This window comes from Neofelis nebulosa, chromosome 8, assembly GCF_028018385.1.
Source record: "Neofelis nebulosa isolate mNeoNeb1 chromosome 8, mNeoNeb1.pri, whole genome shotgun sequence".
NCBI lineage: Eukaryota > Metazoa > Chordata > Mammalia > Carnivora > Felidae > Neofelis > Neofelis nebulosa.
The window spans coordinates 11,792,733-11,808,954 of NC_080789.1; the positions used below are offsets into that span (position 1 = coordinate 11,792,733).

A 16,222-nucleotide genomic window follows, 5' to 3' on the forward strand; every position below is an offset into this window, starting at 1 on the left:
GGTAAGGGGGCCCATCCTTCCCAGTCCTCAACAGCTTCTGCCTCCTGGGCTCTGGGCCCCGGGAGGACCCTCCCTTCCCCCTCCCCCTCCCCGGGGAGACCGAGCACCTGTGGGTGGGCGGCTGCGGTAAGGTCTGCCCTCGGTTGGCAGAGTGACTGAGCCCTCCCTGCGGATGACTGTTCCGACAGCCCCGGCGTTTATGCAGGGCGGCTCCTGTGTCCATTATCTTGTTTGAGCCTGAGAGCCAAGCAGCTGCTCAGTGCCAAGCCGGACCCCAATTCAGCCCTTCTGCCGCGGCACATCCCACCCACCCAGCATTTCCCAGGCCGGCCCCGAGGAACGTTTCTCCTGCAGGATATCCCAGGGTACTTAGCCGGATTGGACACAGTGAAACGGGGATCCTTAACTGTGGGCTCCTCAGGGCACTCTGTGTGCATGGTGACTGCAGGAGGGCCACGGGGAGGCGGGTTTCCAACCGCGTTTGGCCACGAAACCCTCTTCCTTTGTGCGAAATTACCGGTTGGGAGACACTGCACTGTGCCATGTTGTTCTCGGACTGGTGGAGCCTGGAGAAAGAGTCACCAAACTTCTGGAAACTTCTCATAGGCCCCAGGTGTCCTTCTAGGGAAGGATTAGGGCTAATGAGGTCAGGAGGACAAGATCGGGAAGTTCTTACTCGGTGTCAGAGTCTTTCCTGGGAGCTTGAGTTGCAAGTCCTCTGATACAGAGTTTTTTCTTCTTCCTGTAGAACCTGGAAATTGAGGTGACAGCTTCAAGGTTACAGGAATTGGGGGCACCTGGGTGGCTCAGTCGGTTAAGCACCCGACTCTCAGTTTCAGCTCAGGTCATGATCTCGCGGTTTTGTGAGTTCGAGCCCGGCATTGGGGGGTGGGGTGGTCTGTGCTGACAGTATGGAGCCTCCTGGAGATTCTCTCTCTCTCCCTTCCCCCCCCCCCCGCCCCTCCCCCTCTCATGCTATCTGTATCTCTCTAAATGAATAAATATAAAAAATTAAACAAACAAAAAAAAGATTACAGGAATTGAGTGGGGGATTCAGAGCCAGGTCTGTGTGACTCCAGATCCGTGCCCATTCCATTCCATGACAGAGCATTACGGACTTGTCTCAGGATTCACAGAATGGGTGCTGCACGTCACAGTGGTTTTTTTCCAGTTCCATCTGTTCAGAATTGGTACCAAAGATCAGCATTTACAGCACTTGCTTAGCAGACCGAGTGCCCCAGGAGAGGCAGGAAGGGCAGCCCGAGGTGGCTTCACGGGTCCTGATTAGGGAAGAGGCCACGCCACACCAGCCAAGTCACTTCTGGTGTCTCTGGTGGTAGATGGTAGGTGCCTCCACCTTGGTTCATCAGGAAGCACTAGAAGGTTCCAGAAAACTGAGGTGGTTTATTCAACCTCCTGCAAAGCTTCTGGGGACCAATAAATTATTTTCACTCCTATTCTCATCGAGGATTGAAAGCCCTGGTGTGCTTTCTTTCGCTTCTCGTTTTGGGAATATAAGAACTGGCCCATTAATGGCTTGGTTTTTGCAGCAGTGAAGCAGCTGGGACCTGGGTGCCACCAGCTCGGGTCTCCTTCCTCATTCCCGTCAGCTCTCTAACCCTCTGGCCCTCCGCACAGCTCAGGGCGATTTCCCACCTTTTTAGAAACCTCCTCCGTGACTCCTTCCTCCTCTTTGCCTTGTTCCTCATACGTTCATTCTGGAAACCTTAACGGCACCTGCTGGGGTCAGGCATTGCGCGAGACGTTTGAAATCAGCCAAATGAGACCCGCCTCCTGTGCTCAGAGGCAACGGCAGATCCGACAGTTCAGGCGTGTGATGGCTTATGGGAAGTCCTTTCGTGGTGACAATCGGGAGGGCCCTGCAGAGGACGGAGCCTGCGCTGAGATTTGAGAGAGGAGGGCTTCTTGTGCAGAGGAGGGGGCAGGAGGAGAGCGAGCTGTGAACAGGACTTGGTTATGAGGAAGGGCTGGAGATGAATGGGTGTGATCACGAAGGGCCTACTCAGCCTGCAAAGATGATGAGATTTTATTCGGGAGGAGGTGTGGAGCCGTTGAACTGTTTCGAACTGGCGAGTGATTATCGATAGAAGAGGATATAGCACGCATAGAAGCGGGGCTGCTGAGTCATCCTGAAGGCGGCAGGGGTATGGATTGAAGGAGGTAGAAGCCCCCGTGGAAGGCTGGGAAGGAGGCTGCTGTGCAGCCTGGAAAGGAGGGGACGCAGTCCTGGAGCAGGGCGCTGGCCGTGGGATTGACAGAGGGCTTTACTAATCGGCCCGAGAGGAGTTTACAGTGATCGCCTTGGGCGACCAGGCTGACGGTGTCTTTCCCAGAGATGGAGACCCAGAAGGGAGTGTGGGTTTGGGGGGGTTCAGGTGTCCTAGTACCTGTGGGTTCTCCGGGTGGAGGCATCGACTGGTGGGCATTTGGACGTATTTGAGGGGGTTTGGAGGAGGCTTCTGGGCGGGATCCATTTATCTAGGTATCATCCTTGGGATTAATCCTGATTTGTTGAAACCTTTCAATAAATGGCATTTGATGCAGTTCCCAGGTGAGTCAGCACAGCCATGTGAACAGCCCCCCCAGAGCGTGGTTGCTGCCTGGCTTCTGTGAATCACCTGACCTCTTCCTGCCAGTGAACTTGATTGTGGAGCGGCTGCGCTGGAGGTCCTGGAGACTTGTGCCTTGCCTGGGGAGGCACAACAGCCTCCTTTGCCTGATTTCTTTCTTTCTTTCTCCTTTCTTTCTTTCTTTCTTTCTTTCTTTCTTTCTTTCTTTCTTTCTTTCTTTCTTTCTTTCTTTCTTTCTTTCTTTCTTTCTTTCTTTCTTTCTTCTTCCCTGTCCTTTCCTTTCTTTCCTTCCTTTCTTTTCTTCCTTTCTTCTTTCTTTGTCTTTCTGTCTTCCTTCCTTCTTTCCTTTCTTTCCTTCCTTTTTCTTTCTTTCTTTCTTTCTTTTCTTCTCTTTCTCTTTCTCTTTCTGTCTTTCTGTCTGTCTTTCTGTCTTCCTTCTTTCCTTCTTTCCTTTCCTGTCCTTTCCTTTCTTTCCTGTCCTTTCTTTCCTTCCTTTCCTTCCTTTTTTCCTTTCTTCCTTTCTTTTCTTTCTTCTTTCTTTGTCTTTCTGCCTTCCTTCCTTCTTTCCTTTCCTTCCTTTTCTTTCTTTATTTCTTCTTTCTATCTTTCTGTCTTTTTCTTTCTGTCTTCCTTCCTTTCGTCTTTCATTTCCTGTTCTTTCCTTTCTTTCCTGTCCTTTCCTTTCTTTCTTCCTTTTTTCCTTTCTTCTTTCTTTCTCTTTCTGTCTTCTTTCCTTTCCTTTCCTTTCTTTCCTTTCTTCCTTTTTTCCTTCCTTTCTTTCTTCCTTCTCTTTCTTTCTTTCTTTCTTTCTTTCTTTCTTTCTTTCTTTCTTTCTTTCTTTCTTTCCCTCTTTTTCTTGACATTCAGGAATCTTTAGAGTATAGTCCAGTAATGGGTTCAGTCAGGTCAGATCCCTTAAAATACAGTGTATTACAGGGGCAGTCACTCCTTGGTGACTGTGCCATCTGTAGTGGTCATCGTTTGGGTCCTGGGGATCACTTTTCACTAGGGACTTCTGTTTTAAGAAGTGTCCACTTCAGACTCCAGAGAGTATTTACAAAGCAGAACTTTGGCTTCTGTGCAACCTTTGCTCATGCAGCTTGCCCCTTAAATCAGTGGTTCTCGACTGGGGGCAGTTTTGCTCCCCCAGCCCCCATGCTAGGCAATGTCTGGAGACAGTTTTTGTTGTCACAACCGGGGACAGACTGCTACTGTCGTCTAGAAGGTAGAGGCCAGAGACTCTGCTAAACTGCAGTACACAGGACAGCCCCCACAACAAAGGCTTACGTGGCCCCAAATGCTCAGGGTGCTGAGGCTAGGGAGCCCTACCTTAACTGATCACATCGTTTTACGGTTGCCCCCTCTTCTCCCTGGGCTTGAATCCTTCTCTACCAACTCTTCCCCTCCCCCACCAATTCTCGTCCCCTCTCCTAAGACCCAGTTTACATGCCATCCCTTCCATGGAACTCCCTGGTGCTTTGGGTTTTCCGCTGAATGACCCCTTCCTCTCTGTTCCTGCAGCGAGTTACGTGTTCCTTCATCTTTCTCCACCGAGTCTCGTGTTGGAGCTGGCCGTTTGCATGGTCCCCCCCCTCCGCAGCAAATGTTCCACAGTGACAGACGTCCTGCCCCATTGTTGTGCACATTTAAGGAGTGTATGTTGAATTAAACAGCCTCGATAGATAGGGAAGACAGCATGCACAGTTGAGTCAGAGAGGTGGCATGTGCCCAAGGCCGAAGAACAAATGTTTCCTCGTCATCCATACGGCACATCTGTGTATCAGACGCCCGTCGTGCAGCAGCGTGCCCGACAGAAGGAAACCAGAGCGCTTGCTTTCTGTCCACTTGTGGTCCCCTTGTCCGGGCTGCATTGCCCAGGTTGGCTCTTTAACTAGTGGCATGGGTGTCTGTCCTGTCATCCCACTACACTACATTATAAACTCCCTGGGTCCTTTATACCTTTGTCGTGATATTTTTGCAAACAGACCCTCAGTATGTATTGTTTCATTGAATAACTAAATTTGCGGGGGTTGACGATTTCTCTCTTTTTTTGACGCTTATTTATTTTTGGGAGACAGGGGGAGATAGAGAATCCCAAGCACACTCTGCTCTGTCAGCACAGAGCCTGATCGATTGCAGGGCAATCGGGCAGTGCACGAACTGTGAGATGGTGACCTGAGCCCAAATCAAGAGTCGGGTGCTTAACCGACTGAGCCACCCAGGAGCCCTGGGGTTTGACAATTTCTCTATCATTTCAGCAGCTGCCTTCGTAGAGCCTTTTGGTAACAGTGGAACTAAGGCATCTTGATAGTTTCACTAACTCCAAAGCAATGGCTATAAAAACAAAGAAAAGGGACATGTTCACATGGGCCCTCTGGGGTGGGGGTGGGGACAAAGGATCAGAGGGGCCTCCTTGAAAACATCAGTGATGAACCTGGAACAGGCTTTCGGTGTTTGAGTTGAGCCCACCAGGTCTCTGAACTGGAACCTTGGCTCAGAGAACGGAAATAGCTCACCCAAGGTCAGACCCCTGACCCTTCTTTTAGTGCCAGCAGCTCAAGAGGGGAGTGTGACGCGTTCCCGCTTCAGACCAGCACCAGGAGGTGGGATTTGCAGCCTCGAGTTGGCAGGATCGGCGTCCGTGTCCCTGGTTTGCTTAACTGACCAGGGGGTTCTCAGTTTGTTTTCTCTCTAGCCAGCACCGGAGAGCTCACAGGCAAGGCAGTTGCGGTGGAAGCCGAGTGGGTCTGTGTTTGAACCTGGGTTTTGTGACTGGTGTGGGCCTCATTTCCCTCACCTGCGGGGATGGAGAAAATGGAGAGCTTATTCACAGGCCGTCACACAGGGTAGCTTTGAGACGGGTTGGGAGAACTTGAAGCCCTAGGCCTAGAACCTGGCCATGAAAGGCTTTACACAAACCCTGTTGTCGAGGAATCGAGACGCTCCCGGCAGAATAAATTTTGTCTTTTAGGGGCTAGCCCTTCCTTTCTTAAACAAGTACACAAGTAACTAAAAAGAGAACGAAGCAAAGGGCAGAAAGGTGGGGGAGAGAGGGGAGTCCTTGGGAAAACAGGAAAGAGTAAAAAGGTCCAAGTGGGTGTTCAGGGGAAAGGGGAGAAGGCAGATAGTCAAGGAATTCCACTTTGGGTTGAAAGCAGAGGTTTTTGGTCAACCTATTTACTTTCAGTTTCATCATTTCCTGTGAGTCCTAATTTAGCCTCTGGTCGTGTCCTCTCGATTATGGCCTAAAAAGGCAACTACTTGGGTTTCTTGGCGTTGTACTGGCACCCGCAGGAAGCCAGTGTGGAAAGGGCCGGCCTCTGCCGGATCTGATCTCCAATGGGGAAAGCTGCCTTCTTTTTCCTTAACTCCTTGCTGGCCTGCGAGTCCCACAGATTTCCAGAGTTTCCTGAGGTTCCCTAAGCCGAACCCCCGGCCTTACTCCTGCAGACAGTTTTCCCAGTGCTGGCTTGGTGGCCGCCGCATGGGGACGCTGTTCACGGGACTGAGCGCGCCGACCCTGGGGGAAAACATTTTGAGTCGTACCTGTCAGGGCCATAACAATGCCTGGATGTTCCCCTGTTCCAGTCACTCCACTTCTGGGAATTGATCTCAAGGTGGTCCACCAAAGAAGGAGAAAACCTAGTGCGTGGTGGTTTAAAAAAAAAAAAAAATCACTTTGGAATATCCTGCAGCCATGAACAGTGTTTCTCAAGGAGGCCCTGCAGCCAGCAGTCCTGAATTTGGGTCCTCGCTTCCCCAGCTGTGTATCCAAGTGGGATTACTTCCCTCTCAGAGCCTCTGCCTCATCACCTGGAAAATGAAGCGTTTGGAGAAAATGATCAACAAGGAAACTAATGGCCCAGCGGGGAAGTGGTTATAGTAAATGGGAAAAATCCACAACGTGAAACCCCGTGCTCTGCCTGTGATAATTAAAAGTCTCAAGTGTTTCTACGAACAAGGACCGGAAGGACCATAAAAGAGACAGAAAACTGGGGCACCTGGGTGGCTCAGGCGGTTGAGCGTCCGACTTCGGCTCAGGTCATGATCTCATGATTCATGAGTTCGAGCCCCGCGTCGGGCTCTGTGCTGACGGCTCGGAGCTCGGAGCCTGCTTCGGATTCTGTGTCTCCCTGTCTCTGCCCCTCCCTCGCTCACTCTGTCTGTCTCAAAAATAAACAAACATTAAAAAAAGAAAGGGCAAACTGATGGGGGGTGGGGGGCGGGGGGGGGTGGAGGATCTCAGGAATGTATGGGGATAGTTGTCTTTCATTTTCAAAACTTTTATATTTTGTATAGCTTTTACAAAAGGGGCCACTCAGCATGGTCCCAGGCTAGGAAGGGGAGAAGTGGCCACATGCCACCCTAGCATCCCTTCTTTGATGCCCCTTTTCATCCCTTCCTTCCTTCTGTTCATCCTCCCTCCCTTTCTCTCTCTCTCTCTCTCTCTCTCTCTCTCTCTCTCTCTCTCTCTACTTCTTTCCCCTCTTCATTTCTAACAGCTCTTGACTAACGGCTTAGTCCATCTGTGCCCTTAGAGTTGACCGTCCCCTGAGTGCGTCGCTGGCAGCCCTGTTGGGACGCGGGGGCACCTCCACCTGACTCAGGTGGGCACCGGAGCTCAGCTGCGGTCACCGAATATGGATATTCTTGTTTGCGCTGGTGGGAGGGCTTTAATAAACCCCATTGTTTGTGGTGACCTCTGCCCCCCACCGCCGCCATCCAACCCGCGTATTGACCTTGGCACTGCTGCTGACCCACATCACTCCAGCAGAGCAGTGACACCAAATAGCTCTGTCCCCGGCCTGGCCAAACAGGACTCAGCTGAGTTTCGTGAAAGTTCTGCTCAGAGAGGGGCACGGAGGCCCACCTACATATAGGGTGCCCACCTGTGTACTCGGCACCCCCAGAGGCAGAGAGGGGCAGCCCCCTGTGTTGGTCTAGCTCTGAGGCGGTCACAGTGTGCCCCCCTCTCTTATAGGAAGTGCGGCTTGGCCTCCAGGTCTCTGGTGGCCATTGGGGGTAGACAGTGCTGCCCCGTAAGCGCCCCCTTCCCTCCCACTGAGGCCTGAAGGTAGGGCAGAATGAGGGGCCAGGTGGAGTGGTCCCCTGCCAGCGGCTGCCATGTTCATGGCCGGCCAGTGCACACCCACCGGTGGAAGACCAGGAGGGCAAGAATGTAACAGTTCCAGTGCGCCCTGCTTTTGGACCGGTCACGTGGTCCACACAGGGAAGGCTCCCTCAGCCTCCCTGCCTTGCCTGGTAGAGCCCAGTAACTGTGTGTTGACCGCTGTGGAATGTATTCCCCCACACGCCCCGTGTCCCACTCAACTTACCGATTGATCCAGCTTCAACGCCAGCCCGACTTCTTCTGTGGGACCCTAGGCACAAGCGTGCTAAGGAGACCCCAGGCCGGGGGGCCTGGTGGACCCATGACTGGATGGGGTGACAGTAGGCAAGTCACTTGCCCTCTTGGAGCCTGTTTCCTCATTTATAAATTGGGGATAATAAAAGCTCTTTTGCAGAGGGATTGATGGTGACGCGAGGTTGATGTTGGTAGGTTAGGGACCTAATGACTGTCCCCCTTTCCCTTCTTCTCTTGGAGGGATCTCGTAAGAGGGCATGTGATAGATATCCTCGGGTGTCTTCCCTGGGCTGGGTTAGGAGAACTCTTAACCAGCAGCGGACTTAGGATTTGGGGGGACAGGGTTCAAGTGAATCCCTTCTTACGTATTGATAGGAGATTGTCTTGTCCATTTTTGGTTTGAACTTTGCAAAAAGGTTGGGACCCAGCAGCCCACGAAGCCGTGTGCTCTGTGGTCCTTGCCAGTCCTCGGGCAGGGCAGTGGCATGAGGGGGAGACTGGCTTCAGGAGCCTGGGTCCTGAGACTACCTGGCCAGTGGTCAGATGGATGGCACAGAGGGACAGGACAGCTGATATTTACTCTGGCAGAGGGAAGCCTTCGATTTGCCTGAATGGCCTGGCCAGTGTGGGAGCCAGGACAGCTGGAAGTAAGCTGGTGAGGCTGGGGCGTGCAGGCGGCCTAGACCCCAGCCCCTCATGGAAGATGAGGCCAGGCCGTCCCTTCCTGCCTTGTGGACTGCTGCCTGGCTCTGGGCCCTGCATTCTCTCAGGGGGTGGTCCTTGCAGGTGGATGATGCCCCTGGTCCCCCAAGAGGGGCCGCAGGGGTTTGCTTGGCTGGGAATGTAAACAAAGCCACCGGCTGGGTTTGCTGGGGGAGGCTGCCAGGCTCTGTTCCTTGGACTTGCCTTCCCTCCTGTGGGGGCTGGGGAGCGAGCAGATTTCCTGGAAAACAACCCTTTTCCTGGAGCGTGTCCAGGGGAGCCCCTTAGTCTTGATCTGGAAAGCATTTAACGAGCCCAGATAAGGCCTGGGCGGCCCAGACTTTTCCTTTTGTTCTCTCTGTCCCAAACCTCCAGCCTGGGGAGGGGGCCTTGACCTCACAAGGGAAAGGCCTTCCTGCGTTGTGAGCTGGGCAGTGAGCTTCTGGGCTGCTCCTTTGGTGGCTGTGGGCTGGCTCTATCTCGGACCACGGTTTCAGAGTCCTGCGTTCAGAGTCCTGAGGGCCCCAGCCTGAGCCCGTGAGCAGGAATAAGCACTGTGGTAACCGTGGAAAGGCCACGGGACCGGGAGTCCTGAGTCCTCCCTGGGCGACAAGCCCCTGAACCTCCAGGAAGCTCCCGGATCCTCATCTGTAAAACGGGCCGAAGCACATTTCCTACCCACTCTACAGCGTTATGACGAGGATCTTTGGAGACAGCAAAGGGCGTGCGAAAGCATTTCATAAACCATTAAGCCACACCGGTGTGAGGGGCTATTGTTTCATCTTTATTCTGCAAATGAGTTTAAAAAAAAAAAAAGACACACATGTGCTTCAGTTCCCCTGGACAGAAATGGTGAGGGGTGCTTTCCGCGTTAGTGCCCCGGGAGGGAGGTGCTCTCGCTGCTCATGATATTTCCTGGAGCCTGACTTTTCTTCTCCCCTGATATCTTTGGGCTGTATTATCAAGACGGAATCAACATCTCTTGGCCACATGTTTTTTGTTTTTTTGGGTTTTTTTTTTCCCTCTTGGTGGAACTCCGTGAAATAAAAAGTTTTTTGAACTGACAACTTCCATTACGTGCGGTCGTACTTTTTGCCTTTTTGGGGGGCTACTGGGTAACTTGTTTTCGTGGGAGGTCCTCTTGAGCTGCGTGGTCACTTTCTTGCCTCGGCAGGTATAGCACAGTGACTATGGTTGCATCTGCCTTTGAGACTCAAATTACACTCGTCATCCGGCATGGCGGTCGTTTATAGATTTGTTTGGTTGTGGCTGGATCCTAGGATATACCTTACCGTTCATTTCTCGCAAGATCTCTGACAACAACTCGTTTTTTCTGTCATGTACATCTTTCTCCCAGTGCCGCCCAGTTGCAGAAGTTTTGCTGTGCTCTAATGCCGTGCCGTTTGCAAAGCTAGGAGGTGCTCAGCGCTCCTCGTGTGGCTGATGTGGTTTGTACCTGACATTTTGTCCTTGTTTGTCCTGCAGGTCCTGGCTGTAAGTCACCATGGCGCAGCAAGCTGCTGATAAGTATCTCTATGTGGATAAAAACTTCATCAATAACCCGTTGGCCCAGGCCGACTGGGCGGCTAAGAAGCTGGTCTGGGTGCCTTCTGACAAGAGTGGCTTTGAGCCCGCCAGCCTCAAGGAAGAGGTGGGCGAGGAGGCCATCGTGGAGCTGGTGGAAAACGGGAAGAAGGTGAAAGTGAACAAGGATGACATCCAGAAGATGAACCCACCCAAGTTCTCCAAGGTGGAGGACATGGCCGAGCTCACGTGCCTCAACGAAGCATCGGTGCTGCATAATCTCAAGGAGCGTTACTACTCAGGGCTAATCTACGTGAGTGCGGGGCCGGGCCCAGGGCGCAGGGGGTGCGGGAGGCCCGGGTCTGTCCCGGAGCGTTGGGGGTCTTGAAGAAAGCTGCGGTGACATCCTCCAGCTTTGGCACGCGAACATCCTAACGGAATGTTGTCGCGGCATTATTTCACCTTTTCTCTGCATAGCCCGAAACACGACAGGAAGCCTGTTTGAGACCACACATAGGGAGAACACCATGATGTGTATGTGAGGGGGCCCGCCCACGGGCCTTGGTCCTCAGTCTCGGTGGGGACAGGAAGGATAGTTCCTTCTAAAGCAAGGGACTGCCGTGCCCTGGTTTCCCGCCTCGCTCCTTCCTCCTGCACCTCCTGGCCCCCTTCCCCCTCCCCATTTGCTCAGTCTCATTTCGGAACCTCCACCATCTTGTTCATTTTAGAGGCCTGTGGGTGTGGCTTAGTTCCCTGGGGAGTGTGCTTTGAGGGGAGATGAGGACTTGAGCCTTTGGTCCGTGCCGCTTGGCGGTGCCCCTGCCCTGCCAGGCTTAGCGTCCAGAGAACAGCACGTGTAAAGGGCCCGGGGTGTGCAGAGAAGGTGCGGTCCCTTCTCTCTCTCTTTTTTTTTTTTTTTAACGCTTATTTATTTTTGACAGACAGAGAGAGACAGAGAACTAGCAGGGGAGGAACAGAGAGAGGAGGAGACACAGAATCCCAAGCAGGCTCCAGGCTCCGAGCTGTCAGTTACAGAGCCTGACGCGGGGCTCAAACCCACAAACCGTGAGATCATGACCTGAGCCGAAGTCAGTTGCTTAACCAACTGAGCCACCCTCTTTCTTCTGGCTTAGCAGGGCTACCTGTGCACAGAGACAGCTCCTCGCCGTAGCGTTTTCCCGTCTCCTGTGTAATAGGCTGCAAGATCTTTCAGTCTTAGGGTCACAAAAGTTATTGCTAATTTCTTATTTCTTCTGTTCAGTGTCCCAGGTATTTCCTTCTAGTTTTGTCCCAGGTAGGGAAGAACTACCTGGCTCTTATTCCTAAAATAGCTCTTTGTTTAGGTATGTTGTTATGTTTACCTTGGCCTTCTTGGTCTTGGAGCTCAATGAAACAGTTCTCAAAACTTTGTTTGAATTGGAGGAAGAAAACATCTCGAGATGCTTACCACCCTCTCATTTCATAGATGGGAAGGTGAAGCCTCAGACCCAGGGGTTAGCTCATGATCACATACGCAATACAAGGAGGTGCTGGGCTCCTCCTGGCACACGGATGGCGAGTGGCCCCCACAGAGTCGGCCGTTTTGTTTTCTACACAGTTTCAGGGTGACCTCAGCACGTGTTTCCACAGGGCACTTGCCCTGCCATCCTGGACTGCTACTTCCGAGTGCCCTGCCATGTGCCAGAGTCCTCTGTGAAGTCCCAAACCTCTTGGATTGATTGCCCAGGAGTTCTGACCGGGCCAGCCTCGTGCCGGGGCTGTGTTACCTTGCCGATTGCTAAATCGGTCCATGACAATGAAGTTCTTATGTCCTGCCGTTGAAGACCACCCTTTGGGGATGGGCCTGATTAGTCAGGAGCTACCAGAAAGGAACTACACAGAACCGTCTTCTTGGAAAAGTCCTTTGTAGGCCAGCTTAGCCCAACCTGCTGATACGGCAGGTGAGGAGAACTGAGGCCTAGAGGGCGCAAGGGCCCAGTGCGGGATCATGCATCCTGAGACTGTAGCTCGGGGTTTTTTGACCCTCAGCCCAGCTATCTTTTCCTTGGTGAGAATGTCGTATGGACAGAATTAAAAGCCCCTGTCCCTAAGGATATTAACCACTGGAATTCAGAATTGGCGACTGGTAGAAAAACAAGGGGCCTCTGAGAAAGCATCGTTTGTCTGCTGGGGCAGCTGGGATCCAAGTCCTATTGTCTGAGAGTGGGACGCCCCCCAGGCAGGCTCCACAGCAGATCGTGCCCACTCTGCTGTGCCCCTAAGCTGACACAGGCTCTGCTTGGTGAAGCAGGGCGATGAAGGTCACGGCACTTGGGGCCTCCAGGTCCTGGTTCAGATCCCTTCCCCACCACACGCCGCGGCTACGAGGAACCCCACTTCCTCGCAGACGAGGACTCATGAGTGTGTGAACGCCAGCCAGCACCTGGCTCACGGCAGGGTCCAGACTGTGCAGCTGCTGCCGTTTGTTCTAAGTGAAGGTAGCTGTTCCTCTGCGTGGCCTTTGCTGGGGGTCTCTGTTCAGCTTGTGTCCCGCTAGGGATTTGCCGAGTGCGACACACGTCAGGGGGGCGGGGCCTGCGCTCGCCTGCCTTAGCTGGCTGCAGTCGTCTGTCCCACAAAGGGAAATATTATTAAAGCGGGTTCAATGATGGTTGCTTCATTTCTCCTCCGCTAGCGTGGGTTTCCCTCTGGAGGCAGGCAGGACTCTTTGGTTGGAGGCGTTCACTCCTGTTTCTGTCGCCTCCCGTGTGCCTCGGACCAGCCTCTCCCTAAGCATCCTCCCCGGAAGAGAAGTCGATTGTCTCCGCAGTCGCCCTAATGGGGACCCCAGCAGGTGCAGAGCTGGGGGGGGATTGGAGCCGCTGGGCAGGGGATGCCGCCTCATTCACAGTCAACCTCTCTGCACACGACGCTCCAAATTGCGACCGGGGAGCCTTTGTGCAGCGTGTTCGCCTGGCATTGTGGGCGGCGTGGCTAATCCTGTGCACAGCTGCTCTGTCTGTCTCCTTGGGGGGTGAGGCCCCGGGACAGGGGGCGGCTGGGCACAAAGAGCCTCTGTGGCCCGTGAATGGAGCAGCTTCCTGGCGTAGCCATTTGCAAGTGGGAGCAAAGCCACTTGCTCCGTGTCCGTGCCTCTGCAAGCATCGAGAGGGAGGCTCGCCATCAGGGCTCCTTCCTCCCACCTGAGCTGCTGGGCTCACGGCTGCTGGTTTGATGGGATTAGCCCAGAGAACTTTGAAGGTCTCCGGAGAGAACCGTCCACAGGACCATCTGCCCACCCAGCTGTCAGAAAGCCTTGTCCCGGGAACCCCCGGTCCCCTTCTGCTGTCACGACCAGCTGTTTGCAAACATCTGGCTCGGAGGCAGGCCCTAAAAGTGTGGCCATGTGTCCTTGGCTTTCATCGGGCCGAGTTCCTAGAGTGTGGGTTTTCTCAAACCCAGGAACAGAGCTCAATTGTTTCTGAGCTCCTGGGATGACCTCACTGCTCCCTGGCCTTATCTCATCCTGGCCCGACAGTCCCATGGAGGAAAAACCAGAAGTCCCCTGCTTTCCTCTTATCTTCCTGTGATACCCGCGCTGCAGGTGGCCCACACCACGTGTGGCCTTCTCTGCTTCGGAGCTTTCCTGGTCCCTTGTGAAAGAGTCGTTGGAGGGAAAACAAATGACTGATTATCCCAGGAAGAAAGAAAATTGAGGGCCCCGAGTCCCCGCCTCCAAACACAAGAGGCAGCCAGATGCACTTGGTCCTTTCCAAACTTGGCTGCTCTTCGGCCTGCAGACCACTGTGGGTTACTGGGTCCCTCTGGAGCTCTGCTTTTATTTCCGTCTTATTTTGGAGAGAGTGAGCCAGCATGTGCACCGGCAGGAGAGGAGCAGAGGCAGGGAGACTGAGAGTCTTAAGCAGACGCCATGCTCTGTGGGAGCCTGACACGGGGCTCGATCGATCCCGCGACCCTGGGATCATGACCTGAGCCGCAATCAAGAGGCGAAGGCTCAACCGACTGAGCCACCCAGGCTCTCCTGGAATTCTGCCTTGAGTCTTTAACTTCTGTTTGGAAAGTCCACGCGCCATAGCCCTTGGCCACAGCTGGAAAGGGCTTTGTCCTTGCGACTAGTTCCCGTGTGGAACCTGTCTTGGGGTTCAGCCACAAGACCCATCTTCCGTTTTGGCAGGAGCGGAGAGGGCAGGGCGGGATGGGGCTGGGTTGACACATAGCACAGTGCCCTGTGGGTGTTGGCTGCTATTGGACCGAGGGGCACAGCCGTGGACAGGGAGGGTGGAGGCCACTTGTAATGAGGAAAACAAAAAGATAGGAGTTCAGAGAACTGGCCTCTGACCAGGGAGGTCTGGCCTGGGGAGAGGGAGGGGGAGGGGGACACCAAGGGCTGCTCCCAGCTTTGCCGTTCACTGCTTCATGGCTTTCAGCTGTCACTCAACAGAGTCAGGGCTGCAGGTGTGTGTGAATCACAGCTTTGCATGGCTGCTTCTGGAACTCTGGTGTGTTGTCCTCGGAAGGGGGGGCTTGGGCTGCATCCCCCCGCCCCCCTATCTGAGCACCTACCACCTGGGTGGTTTCAGGAGTCATGCCCAACTTGTTCGGAGCCTGTCTTTTTTTTTTTTTTTTTTTTTTTTTTTTTTGGCCCGGGAGACAGATCTTGGAAGACAAAGGAGCAGGTTATTAGAAAAAGAATTAGTAGTCACAAGTTAACACAAATTTACCTTAAGCCCCTGAAGAAAGAGCTGTCTGGCCAGTTGCCACTGGACCCTGCTTTCCTGACCTTCTCAGAGCTCTTCTCCAAGGCTGTCCTGGGTGTGTGCCAATCCTGAAAACTGCTCAGGGAGGCATAGAGTCCAGCTGTCCCCACTTTACAGATTGAGAAATGGAGGGAGAGGGCGGTTAAGAAACTTGGCCCTTGCTGGGATTTGAACTCGGGACGGCTGACTCTGGGGTCGGATTTTAATCCCATCAGGTCAGACTTGGAGTATTGGGTGTATTTTTGGGTGCCTCACATGAAGGGTGTTGGCTAATCGGGCTCCCCCTTCTGAGAAGACTCGAGTCTTGGAGAAGGCTCACGGGGGACATGAAAATGATTGAGTTTTTGAGGGATGCTCATGTGAATGTCTCTAGATGATTCGAGAGGGAGAGCTGTCAGCGATATACTAGCCCACAAAAGCTCTGGTCGGGGTTTTCCCGATGCTGGAAAAGTGTAGGCTTGCCTGTCTCCCCGAGAGTCCTTGAGGGCGGAATACGTTGTGTTTCTGCACAGTTTGCTTTTGCTGCAGCCCGGTTCTTTTCTCTCTGTGCATCTCGTGACGGCAGACACATCTCTTATTGTCCCTGGATCTGAGTTTTGTCACTGGACTTGTACCGTCTGCGCAGCTTGCCATGGCTCTTGCCCAAGGCACCTGCTCGTTGGCGCACAGAGCTGGCAGCGGTCACGCCGTCGGGGGAGGACCCTTGCTGAGTGAGCAGAGACAGTGCCGGTGCCCGTGCCCCCGCAGCAGGCCTGGCAGGGCGTGGCACAGAGAGTTAGGGCGTCCCGGGGTGCCTTCCCAGCAGCCCGAATCCCGGCCCTTGGTGGCAGATAAGTTTGCCACCCAATTTGCACCCCCTTGAGAATCAAGACTGCCTAACCCTTTCCTGTTTGCTGCTCTTTTCTTTAGACCTATTCAGGCCTGTTCTGTGTGGTCATCAATCCTTATAAGAACCTGCCCATCTACTCCGAGGAGATCGTGGAAATGTACAAGGGCAAGAAGAGGCACGAGATGCCCCCCCACATCTATGCCATCACAGACACTGCCTACAGGAGTATGATGCAAGGTGAGTGCCTTGACCTTCCCTGTGGCTCAGTCTTCACGTGCAGCCTCGTGGACACCCTTGCAGGTGCTCATCCACATTCACGGTCACAGGGATTTAGGGCCTGGATTGGCATTGGTGATGGCGCAGTGCATCATGGAGGTCTCTGAGCCAGTGTGAGAGCCGAGGCCAGTGGCTATCAAAGGGCATGTTTATATGTTGAGAGAACCTTCTAGAAGCT

At 53.5% G+C, this 16,222-nt stretch overlaps 1 protein-coding gene across 1 annotated transcript in view; it reads left to right on the forward strand.

Annotated features, from left to right (window-relative positions):
- Nucleotides 1-16,222, forward strand: part of MYH9 (myosin heavy chain 9) — a 93,989-nt gene that overhangs the window by 21,368 nt on the left and 56,399 nt on the right. The window contains exons 2-3 of the mRNA XM_058741414.1: nucleotides 10,144-10,495; nucleotides 15,849-16,005. Coding sequence (XP_058597397.1) covers nucleotides 10,163-10,495; nucleotides 15,849-16,005 — 490 coding nt within the window. The 5' untranslated portion in view covers nucleotides 10,144-10,162. The remainder of the gene's footprint in view (nucleotides 1-10,143; nucleotides 10,496-15,848; nucleotides 16,006-16,222) is intronic.